Source organism: Myzus persicae, unplaced genomic scaffold (genome assembly GCF_001856785.1).
Source record: "Myzus persicae strain clone G006 unplaced genomic scaffold, MPER_G0061.0, whole genome shotgun sequence".
Classification (NCBI taxonomy): Eukaryota; Metazoa; Arthropoda; class Insecta; order Hemiptera; family Aphididae; genus Myzus; species Myzus persicae.
Genome location: NW_019100891.1, coordinates 338,236 through 342,221, shown reverse-complemented (window position 1 = coordinate 342,221; position 3,986 = coordinate 338,236). Strand labels below are relative to the sequence as shown.

At 25.0% G+C, this 3,986-nt stretch overlaps 1 protein-coding gene across 1 annotated transcript in view; it reads right to left on the bottom strand.

Moving 5' to 3' along the window:
- Positions 1–932: 932 nt before the first annotated feature.
- The window catches only part of LOC111026640, a 21,000-nt gene continuing 17,946 nt past the window's right edge, over positions 933–3,986 (bottom strand). Inside the window, exon 5 of the mRNA XM_022304765.1 lies at positions 933–1,473. Coding sequence (XP_022160457.1) covers positions 1,339–1,473 — 135 coding nt within the window. The 3' untranslated portion in view covers positions 933–1,338. The remainder of the gene's footprint in view (positions 1,474–3,986) is intronic.

Below are 3,986 nucleotides of genomic sequence, written 5' to 3'. Positions count from 1 at the left end.
TATAATATAGCCATATGGGTACATAAATATAGACTTAAATTTCCATTGAAAAATGTAGAGCTTAACCTAATCATAATCAATACTTATTTGGAATTTAAAATTGATATTTTATTGTAGGTATACGTGCAGAGAATTATTAATATACGAATGAAAGTTTAATGACTTACCATCTATATCTTGAAAATTATGATTCATAACTGAATATATTTTGTAAATGTTTACAATTTACCAATTTTCTGGACAAAAAAATCACTTTTGGCTTTAGATAAACTTAATAGTTTAGTAGCTTAAACTATTATACTATAACAATATTATAATAATGGTTTGTACAACTAGTACAACATATATCCATTGCAGTTAAATTGTATGTAGGTACTATTGTCTCTTATTATTATAATATTTTTTAATGTATGACAATGCATACAATAAATTAATGCATTGACTTACATCTAAACCATGTACAACTATAATTTATATATTAAATACTTTGTCCATTATGCGTCAAACGGTTAAAGATTTAATTATGATAGTTGATTTACTTTTGATAGAGAGCAACTTAATAAGTATGAATTTAAATATACTTTTCTAAGTCTAAAATTAACACATATATCTTATAGCTATTTAAATACTAACAAGTTTATAAGCATCAAGCAATAATCGCCGATGAACCATTTAATTTTCTTTTTGGTAAAACCTACTTACATAATATGAGAATAACTTACAATATTATCAATTGTACATGTTAGCATTAGGTACTGAAAGAATATTTCATACTAATTGCCGATTTAATGTAGGTTAATATTTCTATATCCTATGTGTAATGTGTATAGATAAAATATAATATGGACTATTTTTCTTTTACTTGTATAATATTTTGATAGAGTTATTATCATTATGCTTTCTATCTGTATTTACGAGTAAGTACTAGTAAATTAATAATCAAATATTTATTGTATAATTTTATTTTGATTCATTTATGTAACACACTAACACAGCTATAAATAAATATTTTGTTTTTCATAAACTAAAATAGTATAAACAAAAAATACTTTTGTATTTTCAAGTATAAATTATATCATAATATTAATATAATTTGTAATCAATAACACACAAACAACTGATCGCAAGTTGTTTTACTGTTTGTTAGACAATTCGTGGTATCTGACACATAATTAGATGTATTTTTGTTTGAATTAAATAATACGTGTTCAATTAATTGTCCTTGTAAAATAATATTATGTGATACAATGGATGCATTCAGGAATATTATTCGCAGACTTCTATGACAGTTAAAGTTGAAAACAATTATAATGAATTATTTTCATATTGACAATTGACTTAATAAGGCCTACGTATATCCAAACAGGGAGTTAAGTACCAAAGTCTACATTCCTGTAACGATGGATTATAACGGGTTCCATGTGGACAAACGAACGTCTCTCTGAATCCATTGTAATGGCATAAGTGAAAAACCTGAAAACAGAAATTAAATTAGTTTAGTTCTATATGTTCGCATAAATAATAAATATATAGGACGGTGTTAAAATATATGGTTAAATATAGGTAAATAAATTATTTATATATTTTAGCCTCATACGATGTTTATCAATACATTTTACTAACCCGAACAATATTAACTGGGGATTATAAAAGAATTATATACTATCGTGAAATCAATGTGGACAGAATTTGTGAGAGATTACTATTCACAAGACACTTGCAAAAATTCAAAAAATAAAATGCGATTGTATGTGTTATATAATTAAATTTTTATGTAGGTGCAAATTTATATAAAGTGTAGGGTTCATAAGGTACACCGTACTCTACGAAAAGCTTGCATTATAAACGCTTGCTATGTGACGAGTAATTTTACTCAACTCAAAACATATATACGTATTATATGTGTACATTTTTATTTTTATTTATTTCGTGTATTTTTTTTTCTATAAAGACACTGAGAAAATTAACTTTACTGTTTTGGGGTTAATTAGTGGGACCAATTAAAAGATATGCTTATATATACCATCATATTTATTTTAACGCTAGATATTACCTATTGTTTTTAAAATTATTCAATTTATTAAAGTTTATTTATGTACAAATTAGGTTATAAAATAACAATATTCCAAAGAATGAATGTATTATTCATATTTAGGTGATGTATTGTAAGAATAAATAACTACGTAAATAAATATTAAAGAAAATCCCAATAACTGTCATCCAACACCATTTGACAATGTTGACCGTTGATGTTTTATTTCTTCAATAATAAAAATATATTCCAACATAATCGTTCAATTAAAAAATATTATTCTCTATAGTATTTAAAGTTTAAATACATCAAGTTGTGTGCTTTAAGTTGAAGTATGCATGCAATATACAAATAACACTTAAGGTAATTTATATGAATTATAAATGCATAGAACTACTATACATTTTTAATATATTCAAACTATTTGAAAAAGAAATTTCGTTATCATAAAAATGTTTTCATTATATTAAATTATTTTATTTTTAAAAATCAATGTTTAAATTATTACTTAGATACTACTATAGACCTAGACCGTTATCCCAAGTGCCCGAGAGAATATTTTTGAAGGGGCCTAACATTTTTATTGGACCAGCAAAATTTCATCTAGTCATTTTTTGTTTTATATGGAACAATGGTAACAATCGTGTCTTCAGTTTACATTTAAAACAAAATATTGATGGTTTAAAATTGTTTTTAGCATAATATTTTTCATACTTCTTAAATTTGCTGTCGTGCATTTTATTATAAATAAGAGCTCAATCGGCAGCAGAATTTTAAATGATATCAATGATCCACGGGGTCAGTAAAAATCTAAATACAACTCTGCTTATATGTAATGTTAATTTCTTTTGAATTTTTCTGAATTAAATTAAATACACGAGAATATTATAAACCTATAAATTAATTTAAATTATAGAATTATGAAACCATTTTTCAAAACGCATATGAATAATTAAAAAATAGTATTCATAATATGAGTTAAGTCTGAAAATTATTTCAAAAACAACAAAGTTGATGTGATGGAAACTCGCGATATTCAATAGTTTTGTATTTATAAATCACAACACTTTTTGAAATATGAAGGAAACATTTTAAACATTACATTTATTCGGACTAAAGCCAACGATATTTTGGATTCGAATATTAAACAACTTAAAATCAAGTTTCATATGGCCTAGGCTCTTTATCAAATTTATTTTCAAGATATTGGCTGTGTTCCAAAACAACAATACCATAGGTTTTATTTAACAAAATACATCCAGACAGGGTTGTTCGCGATTCAACTTTCGAATAAAATTGTAAAATCAGTAAAATCACTTTATTTATGGTGACCTATTTTGTTTTAGATTGTACGGTTCTCACAAATGAAACACTGTGATTATAAAATCATCATGACACATCAATCATTTTTATGATGACCCATCAAAAAAGGAATATGTTTGCTGTAAAAGTGTAAACACAATGTTGTTTTTACTTTTTTCCCCTAAAAATTCTTGGGTACCTACCGCACATTTTTCATTAATCACACTTGTGGAGTGGTGGAAAACGGTATTACACAAAAACCTTTTTGGGAAAAAGTTACTTTTATAATCACTTTATTTTTATTTTTATACAGTGTATGATATATAGTACACTCGCAGTACACACATAACAAGAAGTTGGTTTAATTTTGTTAGAACTATTAGAAATAGAAATATACGATTTTTGAGTGTTGAAATGATAATAAGCAATAGTAAACACTGAACAAATATGATAAAGTCAATACATCTGTGCTCATTCTTATAATTGTAAGATGGGTTTAGAACCCTGTAATAGTACCAATATTAACCAAACAGATAAAGTAAAAAATCTTGGAATAATAATTAAAAATGTATTAAATGGAATCACCATCATATTCTATGTTTAGTACAAATTATTAGAAAATTACATCATCAATTTAAAATATAAACAAGTT